General features: G+C 46.2%; 1 protein-coding gene across 1 annotated transcript in view; it reads right to left on the bottom strand.

Moving 5' to 3' along the window:
- The window catches only part of ANOS1 (anosmin 1), a 188,470-nt gene that overhangs the window by 30,146 nt on the left and 131,194 nt on the right, over positions 1-27,130 (bottom strand). Inside the window, exons 4-6 of the mRNA XM_060137589.1 lie at positions 23,440-23,662; positions 14,252-14,436; positions 11,684-11,813 (exon numbers count right to left, since the gene is read on the bottom strand). Coding sequence (XP_059993572.1) covers positions 11,684-11,813; positions 14,252-14,436; positions 23,440-23,662 — 538 coding nt within the window. The remainder of the gene's footprint in view (positions 1-11,683; positions 11,814-14,251; positions 14,437-23,439; positions 23,663-27,130) is intronic.

Genomic DNA, 27,130 nt, shown 5'->3' with positions numbered 1-27,130 from the left:
ACACTTGTATGTAACGCACACACGCGACTCTGAAGTAGATCAGAAGCTGGCCAGTCCTGCACCTGGTGGCGGCCAGGCAAAGGTGTAAACAGCCCCTGGCTCCCGCGAGGAGGGAAGTGCTGGGTCCTGTTATCACGGGCTCAGGAAGCACGGCCCTCCTCGCTCTGCTGGTTCTGCGGAGCCCCTGGGAGCCCCACTCTGGTCATCCCCACAGGGGCGCGACACGCCTCACTGCTTTCACCCTGCATCGTGGTCTCCGCCTGCCTCCGCTCCCCACTGGCTGTCCCTCTGGTCCCTTGACCCTCCTCAGCCTCCCCCCTCCTGGCCTCCCCATCCCACCGCCGCTAAGCGGGGGAGCATCTGGCCTCTGAACTCGGGGGCCTCTTGGCATCTATACCCAATCTCTAGAGATCTCACCAGTCACAGCTTTACAACCCCTGAACTTCGATTCAAGTACTCAAGGGTCTTTGCATCCGCTACACCTGGAGGTCTCAGAGGCAGCTTGAAAGGAATGTGCCCAAGACCGAAGTCCCCGTCCCTCCCAGCCCCTGCTGCCCACCACAGACGCCCCATCTCAGGAAACACAAATTCCTCTTTCCCGCTGCTCCCGCGCCCAACCTCGAGGTCGTACACCTCTTCTGCTTTCATTCCTTGGGCTAGCAGTACCTTCAGAAATCTATCTGGAATCTTACTGTTTCCACCAGCATAACACCGTGTGCCAAGCCTTTGTCTTTGCTCCCTGATGACAGCAAAGGCCCCCGAGCCTTTCTCAGTGCGGCAGCTGGTGGTTTTTACGACACAAGCTGAGGTGCTTCAGCTTGGAAGCTCTCGATGGCCTCCAGTCTCACTTAGAGTCAACGTGCTGGCAGCCTCCCCAAAGTCCTGTGCATTCTCACCACACATAACCTCCCAAACCTCCTTTCCTGTCCCCACCTGAGCCTGCTGCTCTGACCACACTGGTTCCCATCTGATTACGTGGAGATGAAAACCAAGAGCTACTGAAGCTTTTCCACCGGTTTAGCCTAAACGCCTCCCTCCCTCCCTGCCCCCGCCACCGAGAGTCTGTACCTACTGTAGGTTGACCAGATGTCACCCTACTCAAAACAGTTACATGTGCTTTCCTCCGCGCACCAGCAGAATTTCACCGCGATTTTCTCCTACTTTGGTATTCTCCAAGGCCCTTAAGATCAACCTCTGCGGCATGAGTCAGTCCTTAACCTACGACAGGTTACTGCAGACCTTTCTTACAGAAAGCTGGCTGGCAAGCTCAGCATGACTTCAGAGCAAGAGAAAAATTACAACGTGTAAAGGTGATTACAGCCATTCACGTTTTCAGTGATGCACCTGGATGTCTATATGCTGGAAATAAGTAGTTATGTGAATCTTCCAGAGAGTCTAGGTTCGTAGGACAAGCTCAAAGTCACCTCCTTTTCTAAAGAAATTCCAGGTTTAAGGAAGGCAACTGGTATTCAGTATTTCATCATTTCCTTAATCTACTTCATTCATGATATCATTTCTTACTGCCCTGGAAAAACTCCTCATACCTTAGATGTGATCATAATTCAGAAAAACATCATCTAGTTTATGAAACATGATAAAATATGAAACAACATAATTTATGACAATGGCATTAGGAAGTAGTGCTTTCAAATAAATGAATTAGTAATATTTGCTTCACATTTTCTTAAAAGTAAGGCCCATTTCAGTACTCACAATACCCAGGTGGCGTACTCCCATTACCAACGTGAGACACCCCCAATCTCTTTCTCCCCCCAAATAACTACTTTTTAAAATTTTGAAGCCAAAGGGGAATAGCAGAGGTTATCGCCCCAATTATCCTCTGTAAACGAGCTACTCATCTATCTGTCTAGTCACTGAAGACTTCAGATGAGAGAGTCTGTCCTGTTTGTCTAATCTGAAGGATTTCATTCAGTCCCAACAAATTCCCAGATTGCTGTCATTCACTGCCTTGTGAAATGGTTCCCTGCAGTGTGAAATCAAGTATATTCACTTTGTTGAAATATACAAAATCTTTTCTTTCAGTTTACGTGACGTTTTAATTCTGTTAAAACATTGAAATGCAGTTGGAAGCTTGTGGAAGAAATTATATGCATATAGAAACTCCACATTATGATAAAGCTCTAAGGGATTTTATAATTTATTTATGAACTTTTTAAAAAAAAAAACTGGTAAGGATCTTAAGGGTTGGATAGGTAGAGTTACTTGCCCGAGGTCATTCACATAACTGGTGGCAGAGGCAGGCGTGAGAGTGACCATGAGGGGAGAAAGAGGGGTTTCAGGCCACATGTCTACATCTGTTATGTGCCATCAACATCACCATCATCATAGCGATGGGCCACTGTCTCTACAGAAAGTCAACATGTGAAGCCCTTTGCTGGCGAAGGTGCCCATTACAGTCTGGCGCAGGGATTGAAAGCCTTTTTCTGTAAAGGGGCAGACAGTGAATATCAAGGCTTTGCAGACCAGACAGTCTCTGCTGCAACTAATCCACTCTGCTGTCGTAGCGTGAAAGGAGCTGCAGATAATATGGAAACAAATGAGCACGGCTCTGTGCTAGTGAAACGCTATCTGCAGAAACAGGCGGCAGGCCGAATATGGACCACAGGCCATGGACTGTCAACCCCGGAGCTAGAGTCTTTCCAAAGCAATGACACCATTTAGTCTCTTGGAACTGGACATAAGCACAGCTTATTTCCAATTTTATATGCATATGGTTGTGCTTTGTTTTTTTAATGTTGGCCTTTTGTTCCCATTTTGCAGATGAGGAAACTGAGGATCAGAGAGTTTAATTCACTAGTTCAAGAGTGTAGGGGGAGAAGGTCAGAGGTACATCACAAGACCAGAGCTCCCCTGACCCCTCCCTCTGAAGCTTAAATGAGAGTATTTCTCTCCCATCTCACCTCTCTTTCTGCTTCATCCACTCCCTCTTTGCAACCTTCCCAATTATCTGCAGAAACACAACTCACAAAGCAGGCAGCAAGTACACTTTCAAAGATAAATGTAATAGGAAGCCCGTATTAGCTCCTTTTACAGTTTGCATGATTTCCAGGGCAAAGATATCTTCGATGTTCAGCAGGAATAACCAACTTCAGCCTTGGAGAAAAAATAGTTCCTTTTATTAACGATCCTATGTAGTGCTTTTGGCAAAGGAAGATGGAAGCTTTGGGTTTCAGCAGATAGATTTACGGTTGCATCTCTGACCCTTTTGTGACAAAGTAACACGCACGGTAGAACAGCTTTACGCCCTACGAGGGGTAAAGTGCCAAATGAAATCACTTGTCACCCCTGCAGAAAGGCAGGCTATTATCACACTGATGTGAACTCTCATGGGAAAGGAGCCCTTCCTGCCATCCCAGGAGAAAGCCCATCACTTATTGTGAGGCAGGCGCGCCTCCACGTGTCCAGACGATCCTGTTGGTTAAACACGGAGACCCAGCCGCGCGTTAGCGCAACAGCAGAGTGGGGTGCAAACGGCAGTAAAGAGAGAGACCTTCAGATGGTCGTACTCAGTGAAGGAAGTCAGACAGAGGAAGGCAAGCATCATAGGATACCACTTGCACGTGGAATCGAAAATGTGGCACAAATGAGTCCATCGACAAAACAGAGACAGACTCACTGACAGAAAACAAACTTACGGGTACCAAAGGGGAAAGGCGGGGAGGGGTCAATCAGGAGTTTGGGACTAGCAGATACACATACTATATATAAAATAAACAGCAGGACCTACTGTGCAGCACGGGGAGCTAAACTCAATATCTTGTAATGACCTACAAGAGACAATAATCTGAAAACATATATACTTATAACTGAATCACTTTGCTGGACCCCTGAAACTAACACAATATTGTAAATCAACTCTACTTCCGTAAAAAAAGAGAGACCTTTATAAATACACAATCATGAAGAAACGTACATATACATAGACACAGAGAGAGGAACGAGATATGCTTTAAGAGCATGAATGTTAATTTTATTACTTATTTGAGTTCCTCAAACGATGTCCAGGGAACAGACTTCCCATTTGAAATGCATCAGACAACTGCCTCTTAGGTGTGGGGCGGTGATCAAGGGCAGTTAGAGTTTTAAAGCAATGATATAACCAGTCACACGTTCTCCAGCTAATTCGTAGGTTAGTTCTGATATTTAAACTGTTTTTTCTTTCCAGACACAGTGGTTGGAATAATTTTACTTCCCTCATTAACAAAAAAAAAGAAAAAGAAAAGAAAGACAGGAAAGAAAGGAAGGAAGAAAGAAAGAAAGGGAAGGGAAGGGAAGGGGGAAGGGAAGGGAAGGGAAGGGGGAGGGGAAGGGAAGGGAAGGGAAGGGAAGGGAAGGGAGGGAAGGGAAGGGAAGGGAGGGGAGGGAAGGGAGGGGAGGGAAGGGAGGGGAGGGGAAGGAGAGGGGAGGGGAGGGGAAGGAGAGGGGAGGGGGAGGGGAAGGGGAGGGGAAGGGGAGGGGAGGGGAGGGGAAGGGAAGGGGAGGGGAGGGAAGGGAAGGGAAAGGGGAAGGGAAGGAAGGGAAGGAAGGGAAAGGAAGGGAGGGGAGGGAAGGGAGGGGAGGGGAGGGGAAGGGAGGGGAAGGGAAGGGAAGGGAAGGGAAGGGGGAAGGGAAGGGAAGGGGGAAGGGAAGGGAAGGGAGGGAAGGGAAGGGAAGGGAGGGAAGGGAGGGGAGGGAAGGGAGGGAAGGGAGGGGAGGGGAGGGGAAGGGGAGGGGAGGGGAAGGGAAGGGGAGGGGAAGGGAAGGGGAGGGGAGGGAAGGGAAGGGGGAAGGGAGGGGAAGGGAAGGAGGGGAGGGGAAGGGGAGGGGAGGGGAAGGGAAGGGGAGGGGAGGGAAGGGAAGGGAAGGGGGAAGGGAGGGGAAGGGAAGGAAGGGAAGGGAGGGGAGGGAAGGGAGGGGAGGGGAGGGGAGGGGAAGGGAGGGGAGGGGAAGGGAAGGGAAGGGAAGGGAAGAGAAGGGAAGGAAAGGGGGAAGGGAAGGGAAGGGAGGGAAGGGAAGGGAGGGGAGGGAAGGGAGGGGAGGGGAGGGGAAGAGGAGGGGAAGGGGAGGGGAGGGGAAGGGGAGGGGAAGGGGAGGGGAGGGGAAGGGGAGGGGAGGGGAGGGGAGGGGAGGGGAGGGGAGGGGAGGGAAGGGGAAAGGGAAGGGAAGGGGAAAGGGAAGGGAAGGGAAGGGGGAAGGGAAGGGGGAAGGGAAGGGAAGGGAAGGGAAGGGAAGGGAAGGGGGAAGGGAAGGGAAGGGAAGGGAAGGAGAAGAAAGAAATCCCCCTGCAGTATCTAGACACACAACAACTTAGGGAAGCTGCAGAAACTGCACGGCAGGCAAATTCCCAGCTATTACATAGTTTCAGGACATGTGCTCAGCACAGTGTTGTCCAGTGGAAATGGCACACAGAGCAGCTGCGTAGAAAGTCATGGGTCCCCGTGGAGCGACAGGGAACTTTATGACCACAGTGGAGTCTGTTCTCGCTTTCCTAACACTCCGTAATGTATGCGTGGAATAACATCCCGTGTGATGCTCGCACGCTGTGAAAACAACGTCTGCTTTTCTTCTGCTTTTTAATGTATCCTGTACACATGGGGAAATAAGGGGGGAAAGATGGATGGAAAACTCTGAACTTGGAAGGAAGTGAATATAATAACTGTATTATGTACATTAGAAGACGTATTAGGTTAATGACGACGGAAGGTGGATTTTTTCATTTGTCTTTATAAGATCTCCTAAACGCACATTAATTCAGTGTTAAATGGATACGGACTAACCTCAAACATCCAGACCAATGTCTGCGTGCTTTTGGCAACACGCAAGAAAATGAAGCTGGGCTTTGCTTAACATAATGCACAAAACCGTCCGTCTTCCTGCTTCCACTGCTGATGTCGACACACAGAAGTCTCTGTAGCCCTTTATTTCCCCAATTCAGTCAACTTGTAAACAGTCACTTGCAACAGAAAGTGATACTAGTAACGTATATTTCCAATACCAAGCATGCAGTATATGCACATTTTTTGCCCTGTCCATAAATATCAACATGATCGAGAACATGTTCAAGACCAGTGTATACCAAAGTATGTTTTCTGCTGGCAAGAGCGTCACTCTAACTTGATGCCCGCCACTTTGGGGCGCTCTGTGGGTCAGCAGTCAGGGGCTGCTTCGTCAAAGAAGTGGACGACAGTGTGAAACGGATCTGATGTTGGGAAGGGCGATGGCAGATTCGGGAGGGAAGAAAGCAAGCCTGGAAAGGCCTGTCTGTCTCCACTTACTATTACGTCTGTCCCACGTTCGGGAACACGGGGGCTCCTTTCATGATCTCGCCGAATTGCGTCCATCAAACTATTCATATCTTTGTTTTAAACCGTAATTCAAAACATATTAGACACGTCTGTAACGGGAATCTTGTAGCTATTGAGTAAACCAAGAGGTAGACAGCAGACGCTCTCGGGGTGCCACCCCTGTCCCCTGTCCTGTGCTATTTCAGGGCACGTCCGCTCAGCTTGTAAACGACCACACCTCTGTCTGCACCCAGAGCAGGCTCTGTGCGTGTGCAGGACACAGGCGCCCAGGAGAAGCCCGCCTGCAACGCCCCAGTTCCCCAGAGGGCGAAGGGCTGCCCACAGTGGCAACTAGCGTGAGAACGCGCCTTTGTGTTCCGCCTTCCCTTCCCGGTCACCTTCCCCTCTCACCCCCGCCCCTGCCCACCCGGTGTCCTGGATCCTTGCCTCTGTAAACGGCTTCCATGTGGAGCCTTAACTTGCACGGGCGTCTGGGGATCACGTCCCTGGCAGGTCATCTCCCGCATCAGGAGTCCCACGTGCAAACGCCCCTGTGATTCCACACGTATCTACACCTGTCTCCCGATGCTTCCTAGGGTTCACTCCCCACGCCACGGGATGGAAAAGTTTCCAAGACCCTAGGGTCTGGCAGGCTTGGTGCCCAGAAAAGCGAGCGCTTCATCCCAGGAGTAGCCTAGGAAGGCAATTCACCATGTGGAAGGGTTACCATTTCCATTTTCTCCATTAAGAGACAAAAAGTAGAAAGGGACATTATACATTAGTCTATTAAATTAACTGTAATTTTAGTTTTTAAGGTTGTAGCCAACTTTCCTTCTCAAGTACCAGGGAGAAAGACAGTATAGAGCATTTAAATAAGTAAATACAGAAAAATCACCTCAACCTTGGGGAGGGGCGTTGGCAGGGGTTAGCGATAAAAATATCCAGAAACGGTATTCACCTGGAAAGAAAAAGCCTGAAACTGACTTACCAATCTATGAACAACTCAGAATTTTCTTATAGAAAATAGGTATTCTAAGGGGTTAGGATTAAGTTATAGGGAGATATAAGAGTTAAAGGGAGGGCTTCCCTGGTGGCGCAGTGGTTGAGAGTCCGCCTGCCGATGCAGGGGACACGGGTTCATGCCCTGGTCGGGGAAGATCCCACGTGCCGCGGAGCGGCTGGGCCCGTGAGCCGTGGCCGCTGAGCCTGCGCGTCCGGAGCCTGTGCTCCGCAACGGGAGAGGCCACAACAGTGAGAGGCCCGCGTACCGCAAAAAAAAAAAAAAAAAAAAAAAAAAGAGTTAAAGGGAAATTAACTGAGTAACCAATCTATTCGGGCAAACCACAGACTAGTAATTTTGTATTTGAAAGTAACCCTAAAGAAGAGAAAGACAGGAATTTTGGCTTTTCTGTAAGAATCAGGATGAATACCAGGCAGCAGGCCTAACTAAACTAAATGATGCCCACCTTACCAAGTTTTTTTATCGTCCTATTTAATTTTGCTTTTATTTTCAGAGGTGTTCGTGGAAGATGGAAAAGATCCTTGCCCCTTCCCTTGAGTCAGCCTGAAATGATCAAGTCTGGTCCCATATGCAAATTCAAATGCACTAGAAAATGGCCTACCCTTTGCACAGACAACTATTTTGGAAGCACTATTTCTTTCTTAAAGTAATTTTAAACCACTAGAAGACGTACAACTGGTACAGTGCCAGTTGGTTCTGGAGCAGGGCGGGCATAAGTGGGCTTTTAATTAAATGAAAATGCACCGCTTTTGGAAGCGCTGCAGTGACCGTTAAAATGTGGTGCTATTTGCTTTTACAAACCACACCGCACATGCATCCTTCCATACGTCTCAAGGCAAGGCGCATTCCGGACTTCAGTCCTTGTGCTCTGCAGACCAAAAGCGTGTGTGCGCTGGTCATCACAGATCCTCTGCTGGTCTCCGGGAAGATGCATCACAGAACGGGGCTGGGGGCGAGGGGATGACAGAGCTGCCTGACGGCTGAAGACATTGCCAGAACGGTCCACCTCGTCTCTCCCCATCTTACTCCACTGCATTTACAAATATACAAAAGTGCTTGCTGGGGGAAGAAAACGTAACAATCTTATTGAACTAGAATTTATATACCATACAGTTCACTCAAGCGTGCAAGCAGTGATTTCTAGTGTTTGCTAAGGGTGTGACCACCACCACCACTACCCATTTTAGAAGGATTCCGCTACCCCGTTAAGATCCTCCGTGCCCTGTCGGGAAAATTTTAAGGTAGAAACAAAGTTATTTTTGTGTCTTCAGCTGCTCCTTTGATTACTCGTGTTTCCATCACGTCCAGGGTCCTTCACCGGGGTACGTCCACCCCTCAGAAAAGCCCGTGTGCAGGAAAGGCCCTAAAACACAGCAGTCGTACTGGCTGGGCAACGATTACTCTTCTGGAAATACGTGCATCCCCAAAGGAAGGAAAGAGTCTTCCCCTGAAACACCCTCTTGTCTCAGTCATCTCTGTTTTAGTCACACCAATCGCCCAGCGGTTCCTGACCAAAGACCCTGGAGTCATTTCCTACAGGCCACGGGTAAGTCCCCAAAGCCTGTCAGAGTCACCTTTCCACATGAGCTCCCCGGACAGCTGACTTCTGCCTCCGTCCACGTTACTGTCGCCTTTCGTTACTGCTGCTGCGTCACTGGGTTGCTGTGCTTTTTAGATCCACATATAAACGACAACGTAGAGCGCTCGTCTTCCTCTGTCGGGCTCTCCTCACTCAGCGCAGCGCGCTCTGAGCGGGAATACTGCACTGGCGCCCCGTGCCGTGACCCTGGACACCCAGCGCGCCCAGCCCCTCCTTCCTTCCAGTCTGCACCCTTCTCTGCTCCACCCTCAGGCTCCACCCCCTGGAACCGGAAGGCTCTTCCTTCGGACGGTGCAAGGCCAGCCCTTCACTCCTTCATACAGCATCTCTTCTGTGGCCGCCCTCCCCGAAATAGGAGAAAACAAAAGCACCCCCTTCCCCACAGCTCCCGTGTCTGTTCTTTATTTTTCGCACTGTCAGTTATCACTCTCTACCCTAGTATATGAGAGTGTTTTATGTACTAATCTTGTTTACTGTTTCCTCTCACCCCCAATTAGAGTGAATCCGTGTGTGTGTGTGTGTGTGTGTGTGTGTGTTTTCCACCACAGCAGACATTTTTGTCTTTTACTTGTTACCTCAGTGCCTAGCACAGTGCCTGACACAGAGCAGGTGCTCAACAGACATTTGTTGAATAAAAAAAGGGAATGAAACGTGAGTGATAAAACGAGACCCCAAAACACTTTATTTCTACCCTAAAATTCTCCCAGTAAGCCAGGGAGGCTCCTGGAGGATTCTAAAACTGTATAAAGGACACTTGCACGACTTTATGGTAAATACTAAAAATCACTGGCTAACACACTTAAGATGAGTGAATTTTATGGTATGTAAATTATATTTCAATAAGGCTGTTAAAAATTATTTTCCCAGTAAGACACAGTTCTACGCTTCGTGAGAACTGACTGAGGTGAGGGAAGACAGGGTACCACCTTGTAAACGGTGATGTATCCTTAGCCACATCCTGGAGAAAATGCTTTCAACTGTTTCGTGGGTCTATTATATTCCCATCATTCTGTGGCGCATCTTCAGTGGAAACAGTAGAATCTGCCATAAATTCTAGGCATAATAGTTTTGGTTTCAGAAGTGCAAGAACTGAAGTCTGGAATGCTGACTGTTGGGCATATTTGTAAAACCAAGAAATAGAACAATTTAATGGTGACTGCAAGGTTTCCCCCAAACGGTGCACTTTCCTTCAACAAAAGCCTGTTTAAATTTGAGGGATGCCGCTCTAATTCTAGACATACACGGTCCTCAGACATGTAGGAAGGGCTGGGACAGCACGGCCTTGTTCCTTCCCCAGAATGGTTGGCAGCCACCGGGCCGGCCCCGGGGACTGTCACAGGGCCTCTGCCCAGACCCCGTCTGACTCTGAAAGGGATTCCACCTCTGTCTGCAGAGGCTGGGAGCTGCTCTGTCTCATGTCTGGACATGCAGCCACGATCTGAGAGCGCCAGACCCCAATCCTGCCGGCAAGGGAGGAGATGGGAACGCGCTGTGACCACAGCACGCCTGGACCGCATTGGAACTGCCAAGGTCAACGTGAACGCTTCTCGAGCCCTGTACCGAGCCCTGCCTCTGAACCCACTGTTAATTATTTATTCCCACGGCCTCTCTCAGTCCTCGGACCACTTGGAGACAGTCCTCAGACAAGGAAGGTCTGACGTCTGTATTTCTTATTTCATTTTTGGACCTGCTCAGTGTATCTGCCTCGGGGTTGGCGGGGGTGTGTGCGCTCCACCTTGCTTTTCTTAAAAGGACTTTTTAAAAGAAAGACTTAAGAATCTACAACATACGCCGTAACAGAATTCAAATACTAAGTTGATCTGCTTGCAAGGTTCCCACTTGAGACCTATGATTGTGCAGAGAAAGGTGTGGCAATATTATCTGGTGAGAAACGGACAGACTAACGGAAGCATACATTTTACCCAAAAAGGAACGGAAACTGCAATTTATAGCAGCCGGTTCAAACCTTCCCGTTTTGAAAGACATGACTGATGTTACCAGTCTCACATTCTTCATTAATATCATAATGTATTCTTAAAATAAACTTAAACGAGCTCCCTAAGAGGATAACTGCTGGTTAGTAAGGGAATCAGTGGACGAACCTCTATCCATGAAACTGGCCCTCGCTATTAGCCAGGCAGATGTATCATTAATTCAGAGCGCACACAGCCATCTCAACACAACTGGAGAAAAATAAACACGGAGCTATTATTAATATCCAGTCAAATGATGTCCTCCCACTATCACAGACTAAACTAACCACACATGTAATATAGTTAGTATTCATCGGATCCCAAAGAGGTTTTAAAATAGCACTGAAGTAGGAACTGAACAAAATGATAGCCATGATAAAGTGACTCGGGAGGGATTTAAATTCTGCCTCTTATGAAACAAAAGAGATTAATTCACACTCAGTATAGCAACGGTTTCAAGAAACCTGCATAGTCTGATGTGGCAGAAAGTAAACCTTTCTCTCCAAAAATTAACTGAATGGTGCTTGACTCAGAATATATTGAGAGAGCCAACGGAAGTTGATCATGGAAAACCATGACTTCAGAGTTGAGAAAACCCCATCACATTATCTTCTGCAGTCTCTCAGAGGTAAAAGCCCAGGGATGGTCCTAATCACAAATTCGCCGGCACCTTCAGACCCATCTGGTCCCGTTCGCTAAGCACAGCACAGCCACCTGTTGGCCAACCACACGTAAGAACCTAGAGATGAGGTGGATGCGCCCCCATGGCGAGTTGGACATAGAGGGACAGGCAAGCGATACTGACCTTTGGAGGAGCGGAAGTGTTTGCTGGGGGCGGTGAAGCCTCGGGTCCCGTGCACGTTCACGGCCGCCACGCGGAACTGGTACCACCTGCTGGGCCGTATGTCGGTCAGTTGGACCCGCTCATCCGTGGTCTGAGGGGAAAGTCACAGAGCACAGAGATCCCCTTTATCCTGACGTGCCCATCAGGTCTGTTTTAGAAACACACGCACTTATCAGCCCATGCGACACAGCCTCGCCGTGCCCTGCCCTCCTGCATGAGAGCAGCCCGTCCTGCTCCGGTATGGGAGGGGCTGTCGGGGACCAAGGAATTCCTAGGGAAGGTTCCAACTGCTTGATTCCATTCATAGGTATTTCACCTCAAAGAGTCAAAGCTCTCTGGAAGTCAAAATCTCGTGACAAATGCTTGGGCTGTTTTAAAATCTGGTGACTAAATACAGCATTGGAGAGATTTCATCAATAAATTATACTTACGGATGAATAAATACATGTGAATTACAGTGAATTACAATTACAGTGAATTACATACACTGTAATCATTACAGTGTAGAGAAAATGAAATCGACTTTAGTTTATAGAAGGGAAATGCCTCCTACTTGCTCGCCAAATATAATTTTGGAAGTATGGACGTGAACCCACACGCTTAAATTCTGGAAGTACATTGCAACCCAAGACTTTTTTGTTTAATTTGAGGAAATCATGTAAGATCTGCGAAGAGTCGTGTTCCTGAAGGGTGAGGGATGTTTCGTCCAAGAAAAGGTCCAGAGAAGAAAACTGGACAATGGGACAGGTCCACAGGTCTTGCTGCCCCTACAGCTACGTCCCAAGATATCAAACAACTTGAGCATCTTCCCACTGCCCTCCCCTTCATCAAACTCAGGGCAATAGGCCTGCTTCCAGCAACGTCCTAGGGTAGACGTGAAACCTTGGCCTTGACTCCGAGGGATAGACGCCCGAGTTCTATGCCTCACGTGTGCCAAGTGCTGAGCTCAGCTTGGCGTTCGGTGGATAAAACTGGAAAACAGAACTGAATTGAAACCCTCCTAAAGCTGAGTTTATAATAACTTATTGAAAAGGATCGTCATGTGTATTTTAACATTCAAAAGAAGCTAAGCATTTCCGAGATCAAAGGAAGAAGATGACTTCAAGTGTGGCTTTCTACCTCGTTTGGCAGAATTTGAGATAACATTTTCACTGACTTGTTTGTCTAGTTTTAGCTTTCAATTTAAGGAACTAAAGCCAGCATGCTAGCCACAGCATTCAGCAGACAGAGAAAGGAAGCATTACATGTGGTATTAACTAGTGAAAATAGTAATAATAACCGAAATGATAGTGCAAGGTCTTTCCTCTCTCCGAATACGAGGATATGAAAGAGAAGGGCTTATCATCAGTTACTTTCATAAATCTTCAAATTTATAATTTGGAAATATTTGGAAATTGCATAATTTGGAAAAGTTACAAATGATACTGTAGCATTGTTTAAGGAAGAATGCCATGTAAACCAAATATAATTTCAGGCTGTATTCTGAACATCTTTATGTTTTGTTAAAACACAATTTTTTAACAAAATAGGTATGGAATAGAATTGCTAAATTTATCTGACCATTTTTCTTCCCCCCTAATTTAAGATGTTTCTCTTAACATCACATTTCTCATTGATTTGGGTGGTATTTAAATTATTTTAGTGTCTATCCTTTCTGAGATGCTACTGTTGCGAAAGGGACCAAATTCTTCTCCTTAACACCTGAATGCTGACATTTATTTTATATTTACTGAAAAAACATCATGGGAATCTTGTCCTTGGAGAAAAAAATGACCTGATCAACTTCAGGACAGAATTTCCCCCTATAGACCTACACGTAGAGAAGGCATTTCAGTTGCTGAAAAGCATGAAGCAGTTGTGTATTGAGAATTTATTCTTTCCTCCATCCGTGGAGTCTGCCTGCAGCTGGTAGTCCATTTAACAGCTCTTAAAAAGAAAGAAAATATTTTGCTTTTCACATCCACAAGACAGAGGAGGTAAAGCACTGGGAAGATAAACTCCATCCAGGTGGCCTCCCAGTTGGTAAGCTGACCAAGAAGAAGAAAGCACTTAGGGGAGATTGATGAGCTGCTGGCCGCTTCCCACTAAGTAGTTTTGTGATATGAATCTTCCTCCCGCCACGAGAGTCCCATGCGGAATAAAGGCTTAAATGTAGGAGAAATAGAGGAGAAGGCGTTGAGATGATCAAATAGCACATTGGCGAGTCCTGCGGGTGTTGCATTTCCCTCACTCTAGTCGGTTTTAAGTTTATCTCAAGGAAGCGTACTTCTCGGAATAAATGTGAACACTCATTAGAAAACCGTCTCCCTTCCACGTGCGCTGTGAACACATGAAGCCAAGTTTCTCGCGGTACCTGGTTACACCTACAGAGCCCATCCCGTCTTCCGCCCACATGCAGAGCACGTCCACCTTGCGTTACGTGAGTTCGGTGCTCAGGTTGTTTTGACCGCGGCACAGCAAGCTCAGTTTCTCTCTGTAGGCGAAGGAGACACCGCCTCAAGGGGGAGACACTGCCTATGAAGCACTAACCTGGGCTACCGTCTGCCAATGCGTGGCGTCGTCTTCACTAGGATGGATTCCATAATTCCATCTTCTCTGTACCACGTAGATCACAGGCTCAATTGAAATATTGAATTTTGAGGACCACTTAATCTCCAGCTGCCCGGACTGCAGTTCTGTGAATCGTAACTCCTTCCTGGGCTTCAGGGGGACACCTGAAACAGAACCGCGCCAGTTAAAACAGCCCGTGTGTGACTCGGAGTGCGGTGAAAGTTGAGAAAGAAAATCTACGGAAGAGACAAATCTCATCTCGTGACAACGGATCCTCTATTTCCTTTCTTAAAAGCAACTCCTCCCTATCAGGGGTTCACATTTGAAATCTCCTGACACGAAGTTCAGTTTCGCTCTCCCAGTTTTTTAGAGGGTCTAAACGGATTCCTGATTCTGAAAAAGGTCACTTCTAGAGCAACGCCTTTATGCGTGTTCTTCCAAGTAAATCCTGTTACCAAGCTGCACCACTGGAGGCTAACCCGGAATCCACACGGGGCGACAGTCAGGAGGAGGCTTGAGCCCTCTTTCCCACATAACACGCTCCGTCTCTGCCGACAGATCCCAGGGTCCTTAAAGCACGGTTCTCAAGTTTGCTCTCCTCTCTATCTGAGTGAGTTTTCCTCTTAAGGAAAACATCATAAAGCCCAATCCTCTCACGTGGTCCAATCTTACAAGAATGGTTTCCGAAGCATGAGTCTTGTGGATTCCCCAGCTGACTGCTGGACCTCTGCCCTACTGACTTACCGTCTAAAATTGGAAAAAGATGAATTGATAATGTTTGGTTTGGGCATGAGTGAGTGCCTGGCTTCAGAAGTCCCTCACAGGTGCCTCACTGGAAAGTAGTTCATCATTTTGATTCCTTTTTCCCCCTACAGTGCATGCAAGTCGCCTGGTAACTGAAAGATTTAAGAACCACGGTTCGAAATAGCAGCCGTTATGGAAAGGGAGTTTTAAAACCAATTTATAATACTAACAGGACATATGAAACTAACTGAATTAGGTCGAGTCTATGGCATCACGATGTTCAATGCCATCCAAACCCAGAACACCAGCTGCATTAAAATCATTCTCTGCTGAGAACGAGTATTTGCCTAAAGCACTGACAGCTAAGCATTGGAAATGGTTAGCTCAGAACGCTGCATTCATTTTTCCGTTTCTTGAGTTTAAACTGAGCAAACTAGAAAATGCGCAAATACAAAACATAAGCTCTGATGCATGTTAGTGATGCGGCCGAATTCAACTCATTTCATTCTGATCTTAATCCAAGCCCAATCTTGTGCTGGGAACTTTTAAAGGCATTAAACACTGAGGTGGACAGAGGTGGATAATTTTAAAATGGCATACGTATATCTGCTCAAAAGCTCACTGACTCTTAAAAACTATTTTCTAGGGCTTCCCTGGTGGCGCAGAGGTTAAGAATCCGCCTGCCAATGCAGGGGACATGGGTTTGAGCCCTGGTCTGGGAAGATCCCACATGCCGCGGAGCAACTAAGCCCGTGCGCCACAACTACTGAGCCTGCGCTCTAGAGCCCGCGAGCCACAACTACTGAGCCCACGAGCCACAGCTACTGAAGCCCACACGCCTAGAGCCCGTGCTCCACAACAAGAGAAGCCAGTGCAATGAGAAGCTTGCGCACCGCAACGAAGAGTAGCCCCTGCTCGCCCCAACTAGAGAAAGCCCGCGTGCAGCGACAAAGACCCAATTCAGCCAAAAATAAATAAAATAAAAATAAAATAAATAAAATTTTTAAAAACCCAAAAAACTATTTTCTAAACAACCACAGTCACCGCCCCTATTGCATTCTCCATGTTGATTTGCCGGCGGGTTGTATCTGTACGTTGCCCTTCACTTTACCATAAAGTTGTCTCATGTGATCCTTGCAGTGACCTCATCAACGGGGTGAAGGGTGAAGTAGCTACATTCTGAGCCCCAGGGAATTGAGCCTGAGGAAGATTAAATAAATTGCCTGGAGCCATGACCCATCTCCGGTTTCTCCCTGAATTTTCTGCCACATTTTGGATTAGGAAAAGCCACTTAGAAAGGTAGAGAAACAAAGGGGTTTCCGTAGCTCTGCAAGTCCCTTGGACATTCTGATTCTAACGTCCTTGAAGTTCCTGGTTGCTGTGGGACTCTTCCGTCCTAGTCTTTGCTCCTGCTGTGCCCCTGCAAGAGCCTTTTTCAAGCTCATCTCAGAAACTTCTCGGTGCATAACCTTACACGCTTCCATGCCCAGAATATTTCTGCAGAGCGAGTGATTCTCACATCTACCCCCAGTCCCTCTCTGGGCTGCAGGACCTCATCCACCTGCATAAGTCCCCTCTCAAATGCCTGTCCCCAGATACGCCCCTCCTCCTGAGACGCAGGTCTTCATGACATCTCTAGGCTGTTGGACATCGAAGGGTTCCCAGAACCTTTTGTCTTGTGCTTGCACCTACCAGCATCCTGTGGCTTTACTGCAGAGTATAATTTCAGGAACCCCTCAGTCATCCTGTCTCCATGGTGACCACCTGTTTTCGGCACTTTCCTCTCCTGTCTGGACCGTCACCATAGCCTCTAACCCATCTCCCTGCAAGCCAATCTCTTTTCTCTAATTCCCTCTTCACCGTATTTGTGGTTATTTTCTTCAAGTGGAGGAGAGAGGCTCTCCTTCTCCTTCTCAGAACGTTCAAGCGCATCTGTTTGCTACAGAAGGGAGGGAAACGTCTCTGCATCTCACTCGAGGCATCCATCTTCACCGCCACCTACCAGTTATCTTTCAGTTGATCTCGTGGTACATTTTACGTGTCTGTCGCACACCTGCCTTTACACCCACAAACACACTGCCAGGCACTCCCTACTACCACGGCCTGTTCATGGTGTCTTCTTCACTCTGAAATCTCTTTCCTTCTATTTTCGGACCACAGACCCTGGAATACTTCCAGGCTCAGTCCAAATGCCACCCTTCGGAGCCACCTTCCCTAAGGCTCCCAATTGGAAAGAAAGGCTCCATTCTTCTGCTAGCTCTTCAGCATTTAACCTGTCACTGTCGAAATGCACTTAACTGCCTCCCTCCACAGCCAGCTCGCGTAATGATGTCTGCCTTCGCCATAAAGCTAAAACCCCAGAGGTCAAGAACCACATCTCCTCAATTTCCATGTCACCATGTCCTCGTAGAGAGCGCTCTGCAAGAGCGAATGGCCCGGAACTGTTCGCTGAAGAAACAGCCCAACCCGCTCTTATTCTTCTCTCAAGAATACACCTGGGGACGTAAGAGGACTCGGAACATTTACACACGTCTTTGGGACAATGGTAAACCCCTCTCTGCTTGAGTCACGGAGGGGAAGGAGAAGACTTATCGCAGGCGTTCGGTGCCCCCTTCTCTGGCGTGTGTATCCTTTCAAGGAGCTCACATCTCCTTTTCTGTCAAGGTCCTATGGCTCAAACATTCCTTTACTTACTATTTAAAGAGACGATGGCTGGCTAGTTCCTGAACCTCACAGAGCACTTGCTCTGAGAGCACGTTCTTGGCTCTCCATGTATAATCCTCTAGCACAAACGCAGCTACAGTAAATCCTCGAGTCGCTGAAGCACCCTGAACTCGTCGGCAGCAGAGCTGCCGCTGCTGAGTTGCATCCGCACCCCCGTGCTCTGAGGCTTCAGTCTTGAATATCATTCAACTACCAAGAGCCTTCAAGGCACACGATGACTGTCAGGGCACTGTCAGTTCAAATTCCTTCATCTGAGAATCTCTTTAATTATGATGTGCAATGGTCTTGCAATTTGCATTTTAAGAAACGGCCCATCTGGTTCGCATTAGGGTCAGCTGGCTCCCCTGATTGGGAGTCACTGCATAATTGTGTGCAGATGGGGCTCAGGCCTGGACCCTCAGCCCTCACGTCAGTCCTTTCATAGTCCTTGCGAGCTCACCCAGCATCCCGGCTGCATAACCAGATGCAGAGGATGGATCTGTCCTCAGTGTGGTTTTTATTATGTAAATGACTAGGATCTTTCTTTTTTAGTATTTTTGAACGTATTAGTCATCTGAAATCTAAACTATTCTGTTAAAAACTTCAAAAATGCTATCATATAACATCCCACAATATATGACAATATCGGTGCATTTTTTTTTCTTTAAAACATAACAAGTATTTTGGTGAAATCAAAGGAACAGAAACCCAGTGCTTCAAAAATTGTTGAAACTATGCTGATAGAAAACTCAATAAAGACAGACCATCAGCAGTTGCAAATCATCACAAGATCTGACTGTTCATATAGATATACTCGTCACAAGTCTAGGTATGAAAATGCAGCAAGATATTGTGTTCCGGGCTTTCCTGGTGGCACGGTGATTAAGAATCCGACTGCCAATGCAAGGGACACGGGTGCAAGCCCTGGTCCGGGAACATCCCACATGCCGCGGAGCAGCTAAGCCCGTGAGCCGCAACTACTGAAGTCCAAGCACCACAACCACTGAAGCCCGCATGCCTAGAGCCTGTGCTCCGCAACGAGAAGCCACCGCAATGAGAAGCCTGTGCACCGCAACGAAGAGTAGCCCCCGCTCGCCACAACTAGAGAAAGCCCACGCACAGCAACAAAGGCCCAACGCAGCCAAAAATAAATAAAATTAAATTAAATTAAAATTAAAAAGATATTGTGGGGCTGCTTCCCTGGGGGAGCAGTGGTTAAGAATCCACCTGCCAATGCAGGGGACACGGGTTCGAGCCCTGGTCCAGGAAGATCCCACATGCCGCGGAGCAACTAAGCCCGTGTGCCACAACTACTGAGTCTGTGCTCCAGAGCCTGTGAGCCACAACTACTGAGCCCGCTTGCCACAACTACTGAAGCCCGCACGCACTGGAGCCCGTGCCCCGCAACAAGAGAAGCCACCACAATGAGAAGCCTGTGCACCGCAACGAAGACTAGCCCCTGCTCACCGTAACTAGAGAAAGCCCACGGGCAGCAATAAAGACCCAACGCAGCCAAAAATAAATAAAATAAATTTTTTTAAAAGAAGATATTGTGTTCCAGGGATAATATCTCTCATAAGGACAACTGTACTCAAGGAATTTGTGCTTACATCACATTAAGGCACTCAGTCACTATAGTCAAAGTGTGAAAAGTTAATTTGTGAAAAGCGGCCCATCTCTAAAATCCTGAGGTTTACGTATTTCAAATACTAAGAGATTCATGGAAATAGTAAGTCAACTCCCTCATCACATCAGATCTTTCTGGGAAGAAACAAACTGATATAGGATTAATTCCTGGTTAGCACCTGGTAAAGAAAAATGACCGCTGTGTCACGGCCACCTACCTAACTGAAGGCCACAAACTACTCTGAATGTTTACATTTGGAAAACAAGTTCAGCTTTTCTCTTTCCCTCCCCAAACCAAATGTCCCAGCTGGGAGTGAGGAGAGGCAGTAAGATACTAAAGCATCACCTCTAGACAGAGGACAGTCCAACTAGGCTGTAAACCAGACCTAAAATAGGGGAGGATCAAAGGAGAACCAGTGCCCCAACGAACCGGAGCTTGTGTTTCACCCATAGAAGACCAGCTTGGGAATTTCCCACAGTCTCACGAAGGTGTGCGTGTCAGAGACTAGCACCTTCGGGCCTGGTTTACCCACGGTAACATGGTCAAGTCTTCCAGGGGGCTGCTTCTAATAGTTTTACTTGAAGGGTGAAGGGAAAGCTCTCTTTTGCTTTCCTTTGTTTCAAACCCTAACACCAGTCTGTAAAGTTAACTCAGGCATCAGGCAAGGACACTTCTCACAGCATAACCCAAATTAGATGCGCAAATGTAACGCGGGACATTCTGTTATCATTTTTTCAAAACACACAGTGTTTTGAAAAACTCAAGTTTCCAGCATATATAAAGCCTCCTAAGGTATGAAATCAGCCTACACCCCATCTTCCTTTCTACTAAAGTGGACCAGACAGAAAGGATATATGTGTTTCCATGTATTTAAAAAATTTTTCATTAACTCAATAAGCGATAAAAGGAAAAACAGGACAGCGGATGGCACATAGCAATTTATGGCAAAAGTTAAGAAAGTGATTGGTCCACTTCAGTGAGTGTGTGCGTATGACCACCTTGACGAGGAACTGCTGGGCCAGGTGGAGGTTGGTGTCCTTTGATTTTGCACCCCGGTGCTCACCGAGTATAGGTCGTAAGCAATGTCAGGCACTGCCCATAACTCCTAACACATAGTCAGTAATTACTAACTGAGCTGAAATGTGTCAGTACTTGGAGATCCAGGTGACATCAGTCCCTTTTAAACTCAAAATGGGGAAGACATTAAGAAAATGCCCTCTGGGATTTCCTATGAGAGGACACTTCAACAAGTAAATAATGAATGAATGAAACGGACGTGAGGAACTTACAGGTTTGCCCAACAGAATTTGGTTCTTCACGAGGTATACTTTGTATCTAATTTAAATATTACAACTCCACAAACTAGTTGGAAATAAAGTTCAAACAAAAAAAGCTCCATGTTATTGATGAGCCTAAAAACTACTGATAAATCAGTGGTTGTATTAGATTTAATCTATTTGATCTTGATCTGTCTTTTACTTGAGCTATAATATAATAATGCAGGGGTGCCCAAAGAGGGCTTGAAGTTTAGGGTCCTATTACAGTAGCTGGAGAGAGTCAAAATAAAAATGACAGGAGAGCTGGCCCAGGTGGGAACAGGCATTAGACGCATCGCTGCTGCCAACCCCTGGATCCCCTCGGAGGCGGCCTGCGACCTCAGCCTCAGCACTTGTGAACTGACAGCGGGACTGGTCCAGCTCAACCAGCGGTGGAGCTCCCTCTTCCTAAGGAAAACGCCTGCACAGACCCGGCGCGAGCAGAGACAGGCAGGCAAGCTCGTTTCCCACCGGCTGTTTTGGGGCAGTAAGGGTGCACTTAGGAAGGTGAGAAGGACAGTGACAGCTGGGCCTCCAAAGGTTGTCAGGCTGATTTGCATGCATGTTGATGGCCGGATACATGTTTTTCTCCTCACAAGGCCAAGCGCTGGGTCAGGAAGGACCCTTTCTCAGAGAGGCTGGGACCATCAGCACCAGAAGCCTCTTTTTTTCTTTTTTGCGGTACGCGGGCCTCTCACTGTTGTGGCCTCTCCCGTTGCGGAGCACAGGCTCTGGACGCGCAGGCTCAGCGGCCGTGGCTCATGGGCCCAGCCGCTCCGCGGCATGTGGGATCTTCCCGGTCGCGTCCCCTGCATCGGCAGGCGGACTCTCAACCACTGCGCCACCAGGGAAGCCCAGAACCCTCTTTTGATGACTGTCAGATGCTCCCAGGACATGGAAGCCAGCCTTCATTCAGAGAGCAAGGAAAGAATCTCTATGTAGTGTGTGTGTATATATATATATATATTTTTTTTTTTTTCAAAATGATACTATTTTATCCTTGTGCTCATTATGCAAAAGTCACTGCCAGGTCAACAGAGTCTTTTTATTCTATATGCGGTTAGCCCTCCATGAATTGCCTCTGTCCACAAACACCCAGGTCAAGACTTACTTGTAGTAGAAAGACGACTTCGGCACTTGAGAAAAGCCCATCGTATTACGTTTAAATTGCAGCTATCTTTTAATCATTAATCATTTATGCTGGCCCTTTGTAGACTATTTCCCTTATTCTCGGTGAACCAGGCATACTTGAAATTCACACTGACTCTTCACTGCTTTCACGTGAAAAGCACATTTTAATTTATATTGACTCCTTTAACCGCCTCACTTTTAAAACAAAAAGGGTTTTACAAATGGGTTTTCAACCATCACTCTAAAAGCATCCTATTTTTATGGTAAATGCTGATAAATAGCAAATGTTCTATAATAACAGAACAGGTTTCATAAGAGTTGACTTTTAAAAAATTAAATGCTGTTAGATTGGGCAGAAGTGATTTTATATAGTTTATAACAAAAGGCATGGAAACAATAAAACTTTAAATCCATTAAGGAAACGTCAGTCTGTTAAGAAAGGGAAAGCAGCAATTATTCTGAATCTGAGACAGTATTTGTGCCAGGTTTCCAAGGATCTTAGGGGAAAAAAAATGGAAAACTGCATGGATTCCACAGATTTCAGATAAGAGTATTTCCGAGTGGCAGCTGGAGGAAGATGGCGCAGGTATGTGTCTTCTGGGAGACCTGAATTGTTATAAGCCTAAGAATGGACTTCTGAAAATAGTCAACAAGCCCATAATGCAGAACCGGATTGCAACAACATACACTTGATGCGTGAGAGGGAAAGTGCGAGAGAGCAAGAGAGATCTCTTTCTACTTATAATGAATAATGCCTAGTGACCGATTCTCTTTTTCTCTTCAAATGAGACCCAAAAAAGTAACGAAATGTTATGTCTCCCATAGTATGCTTTCTGGCATGCCAAACTATACATAATACAACAGCATGGGTTTAACATACAAGAACTTTGTCACACTCACAGAAAGAGGCATGCAACAGCATAAAGGAGCTAAGTGCTCTAGAAGCTGCCTGTGGATGTAAACCGTTACTAATCGGCTAAATTGTTTGGTAACTTGCATCCCTATCTTTTGGAAGAGGGCAATTCCTCCATCTGGGAACTGAAGATACTAATCAAAATATTGAAAGTTCCCTGCAAGCACACTTCTGTTCTTGGATCGTGCCAACAGAAAACCCATAGTACTCATGCGTCTATTATGCGTTTTTCAGCTGGGCCCCATCGCCAGCCTGTTTTCCAAGGATGCGAATACAGTTACTCCAAGGTAGCCAGTGGAGCTCCATTCATTTACTCATGTTGGAGAAAAACACACAAAAAGTTCCTGAGTTGATGGCGGCCTTCCGACACGTTAACTTCTAAACGAACTCATATGATATAGCTATTATTTTGTAATAACTTTAAATGGAGTGTAATCTATAAAAATACGGAGCCACGATATTGTACACCTGAAACTAATACTGTAAGTCAACCATACTTCAGTAAAAAAATAAGAAGAATTCCCATGAAGGATTTACTCCACCCCAATAGGAGTTCACTGGGGCTGATTTCTATGGTCCAGTAAGTATTTTCAGATGTTTGTATGTGGCACAAGGTACATTTTCTTACAGTTCTCGCTTTCCTTCCAAGTCACATCTTTGACATCCTTCCTCACACGCACACAACCCCCCGTGACCCTGGAGGTCCCCTCGCCTACTCCGCTCTGCTCCTTACCTTTGTACAGAGTCTTGGGCACCTGGCAGGTGTGTCCACATCCATTGGAACAACACTTCTTAACCCCAGAGCATTCACTGTCCACTTCACAGCTTTCGACACAGGCGGCGGCAAAGCCACTGGCCTTCTCGGGAGCTGGGCAATCCCCCTGCTTTACCGACAGGATGTACTTGAGGAACTCACAGCTGGTCAGGCATTCATAGTTCTTCTTGGGGAACAGAGGCTGGGAGAGAATAGAAAAAAAATTCTCCCATTAAAGACACATGGAGTCTGATTTCCAAGGCGTCAGAAAGGCAGGTCAAAATTCTTACTCCATCAAAGTCTCCCCTGAATTGTTCACAAAGTAAATGTACTTGCTTTCTTTCCCCCTAAAGAAGTGATCTTTTATGCTAATTTTTTAAAGGACTATGACCCATGACTTAGAACTTTAGGTTACATGCAACAGATACACGTCAATTACACATACGCGCATTCACAGATTATTGTTACATTCTAAGTTCTGATATTGTAAATTTAATGTACATCGAGACATCAATACTCTGACAATTAAATACCAGGGAAAAATTTCACACTCTTAATTACCAAAGGTGGAAAACTAGAAACACTAGCTAGGAAAAGTATAATCTCAAGGTTTGAATTAGAATTGTAGATGAGAATAAAATTGATTGTTAATAATCATATATAGGGCTTCCCTGGTGGTGCAGTGGTTAGGAATCCGCCTGTCAATGCGGGGGACACGGGTTCGAGCCCTGGTCCAGGAAGATCTCACATGCCGCGGAGCACCTAAACCTCTGCACCACTACTGAGCCTGCGCTCTACAGCCCACAAGCCACAACTGCTGAAGCCCACGTGCCACAACTACTGAAGCCCGTGCGCCTAGAGCCCGTGCTCCACAACAAGAGAAGCCACGGCAACAAGAAGCCTGCACACCGCGACGAAGACCCAACACAGCCAAAAAAAATTAATTCATTTTTTTTAAAAAAACAAAGTTAAAAAGAATTTTTTTTAATTAATGATACATAAAATTTGAAAATAACATGAATTGACTGGATCAAAACTGTGTCTCAATTCAAGAACTTTCCAGGTAAAACAGAAGAAAGGTCATGCTTTCAATACTGAAGTACCACAAGTCCGTAGCTAGTTAATTTAAATTAAAAAAAAACTTTATAAACATTTAAAGCATCATCAGTTCTTAAGGCTCTTCTCTCTTATGCACTTTCACAGCTCATTTTTCTGTTAGCTACTAGATGTTTTACTTCATTAGTTTTTTTTTTTTTTTTAAGGATACTGAGTTGGTATGGTGTGGGGTTTTTTAATATAAATTTATTTATTTTATTTATTTATTTTTGGCTGTGTTGGGTGTTCATTGCTGCGTGTGGGCTTTCTCTAGTTGTGGGAGAGCGGGGGCTACTCTTCGTTGCAGTGCGTGGGCTTCTCGTTGCAGTGGCTTCTCTCGTTGTGGAGCATGGGCTGTAGGCACGTGGACTTCCATAGTTGCAGCACATGGGCTCAGTAGTTGTGGCTCACGGGCTTAGTTGCTCCATGGCATGTGGGATCTTCCCAGACCAGGGCTCGAAGAAGTGTCCCCTGCATTGGCAGGCGGATGCTCAACCACTGCGCCACCAAGGAAGCCCTTCATTGGTTTTTGAAGTTCTCAATTCAGGTCCAAATCTAAGTTAGGAATCAAAGAAGCATGTGAAAGGATCTGGAACAATTATAGAGCTTTGGCCAGCTTTCCTCTTTCAACAAAATGTATACATTACATGCACTGACGAAAATAGTTAAGTTACTAAAGTCATTGGCCCCTGCCACACTGGCTGAGATTTGCAAGTAGACATAATTTCATTAAATCTGTCAAGCGTTTACTGCTTGCTAAGTTAGCAATCACAGGGACTTAGTTTGCACGATGTATAATCAAATCAACTCACGGCAAACATCTTCACACATGAAAACGGAGTATAACTTGGGAGTCAGATAACGAAGTAAGGGCTGTCTGTTCATATGACTCTAATCATCTTCATGCCAACTGCCATGCCCTTGAACTGGGAGGGACAGGAAAGCAGGAGCTGCTATCTCCTCCCCTTACTGATTTACTCATTGAGCTAATTACTCACCGGGCCAGAATTAAAAACAAATAAACAAAAACACTGGCGGAGACAGATCTGCAGCATTTGTTCCCACTGAGCGTGAAAGAAGAATGATCACAATTAGCACAATACTTTGGATCTTCCAGTTGACGTAGGGTTGTTCTGTACAATTCTTTTCCTTTTTGCTATGGATTCAAAAATGTGATTTTTTTTGTTGTGGGGGGGTGGGTATTTTGAGGTCCATGGAAACAAATCAGGAATCAAAGGAAGTTCCTCTCTGCACTGGAGCTTTCTAGACTGGTCCCTGAGCTTGCAGTGTTCCAGATGCCATAATGAATATTATATTAGACTGTGTACACGGAGAACTAGGCAGGGCTGTACCAAGTTAGCTCCCAACAGCTACTCAGCAGGACTGGACTCACGGATGTATCTTTCCTTTTCCCACTGCTACGCATTTCCTGTTTAACATTTCCAAATTCTTCTGTTATTCTGATCATAACGTTACAAGAGCCAAAGACAGAGAGGTGGCTTTGCTTCTCCTACAGCGTGACCATCCACAAGTCTCCAATATGCCCCCACCAGGCCCAGCATTGAAATGTGCAGGGAGGGAACTGGGCCCCCTTGGAATTTATAAGAAAGAAATAGTCTTCAGTCCTTGAACTTAAATGAAGATCGTCTTACAAATACGTGAATTGGTACAGTAATCTCACAGAGGCGTTCTACTTCACTCTTCTATTTGTTCAGCTCTACTGAAGGCAAATTTTGATGTTCTCTATCAATTACCTTAGATAATCCTCTTGGATTAGGTTGAAAAATATTAATGGTCTGAATATAAATTAGAGAACATATGGTATCTGTACACAAGGTCTCTCCCCATGTCTTTAATCATTGCTTAATGAGAATTTACCACTGAATGGAATAAGGACAAAAATGCTCATAGGTGATAGAAAACGATGTGTGAACATTAGGACTCTAGATATAAAGAAAATGTGTAAATTGGTCCCCTGATCACCAGTTGGAAATCCTGTGAGCAAAAGATCATTTGGGTGCAGGAAAAGAAACTTCTGACCTTTAAGCGTGTCATATTTCTTGTGCCGTTACAACTTAATCACTCGTAGACTCGTCAGGAGGGATGGGAACATTTTAGCAAAGGTGCGGGTTACCCAAATCACAAGGAGTGTCATGCCCCTCAACTTCACAGAAATGAAAACACGCATGGCAACAAGAGATGCACCTACTGAATGCTGCATTTCTTGTTTATACAACTGCATCCAGTCTGTTAAGGCAAATTATGAATTGTAAAACTATGTAACTACAATTCCTTTATAAAACTACTCGTATGAATAATTTCACACAAATAACCATTTCGCCAGGTCACTGGCTCGAGTTTAAAATTTGGAGAAAACGTAGTTACTATGCTGATTAATTTTTGTTTGTTTTTTTCTGCCCTGTCCATATACAAAAATAAGAGCGGAATAGTCTTCAAAGATCATGTATTTTTCTAGAGTAGTTAGGGCCTAAAGGATGTCATTATGCATCCAAAGATGGGCTCAGAAAAGCAAAGAGGTGAAGGAAAATGCCCTTGGGTGCATTGCATTAAGGGG

Source organism: Lagenorhynchus albirostris, chromosome X (genome assembly GCF_949774975.1).
Source record: "Lagenorhynchus albirostris chromosome X, mLagAlb1.1, whole genome shotgun sequence".
NCBI lineage: Eukaryota > Metazoa > Chordata > Mammalia > Artiodactyla > Delphinidae > Lagenorhynchus > Lagenorhynchus albirostris.
Note: the sequence above shows the minus strand (reverse complement) of the source record. Positions and strands in the feature narration are given on the sequence as shown.